This window comes from Condylura cristata, unplaced genomic scaffold, assembly GCF_000260355.1.
Source record: "Condylura cristata isolate star-nosed mole 26May11 unplaced genomic scaffold, ConCri1.0 scaffold00003, whole genome shotgun sequence".
NCBI lineage: Eukaryota > Metazoa > Chordata > Mammalia > Eulipotyphla > Talpidae > Condylura > Condylura cristata.
Window position 1 is genome coordinate 77,861,190 of NW_004567104.1, and position 599 is coordinate 77,861,788.

General features: G+C 74.5%; 1 protein-coding gene across 1 annotated transcript in view; it reads right to left on the minus strand.

Annotated features, from left to right (window-relative positions):
* C2CD2 (C2 calcium-dependent domain containing 2) overlaps positions 1–599 on the minus strand; it is a 25,089-nt gene that overhangs the window by 12,045 nt on the left and 12,445 nt on the right. The window contains exon 3 of the mRNA XM_012731020.1: positions 177–348. Within this exon, the coding sequence (XP_012586474.1) occupies positions 177–348 (172 nt within the window). The remainder of the gene's footprint in view (positions 1–176; positions 349–599) is intronic.

Genomic DNA, 599 nt, shown 5'->3' on the forward strand with positions numbered 1-599 from the left:
GGGGGATGTAGGGGAGCGGAGGGGGCTGCAAGCAGGGCACAGAGATGGGGCACAGAGACAGGGCACGGAAGCCGGGCTGGGGCGGAGAGCGGAGCCGCAGCCAGGAACGAGGCCTCGGCTGGCAGCGGGCGAGAACGGCCGTGGGCGCTGCCCGGAGCTGCGTCCTGCCAACCCACCAGCCCACAGGGAGGCGGCGTCCGCACGCTGGCTTCGTCCCTGGGCCCCCAGGAAGGCCGCGGGGCGCGAGCGCTCCGAGCCGGCCTGTGGGTGTGAGGCAGTGGCCACCGCCGCCCGCTGGCCCTGGGCACCTCGGGCCCCCAGCAGGTCCCGTGGCGAGGACGCACCTGCCTACAGGCGGACAAACCCGTGTCCGAGGGCGCTGCCCAGCCCCGGCCCTCAGAGCCCTGCTGGGGTCACAGTCCCCGGCCGCGGCGGTCAGTCGCCGCACCGCGCGATGCAGCCAGGAGCCCGCCGGCCCCCCGAAGCGGGGTGTTTTGGCTGGGTGGGATCTGGGGCGGCTCGGTTTTACAGCAATTCCATCGAGGTGGCCAGAGACCGAGCGGCCAGCCCACCTCGGCCGTCGGTAAGCGGCGCCCTGG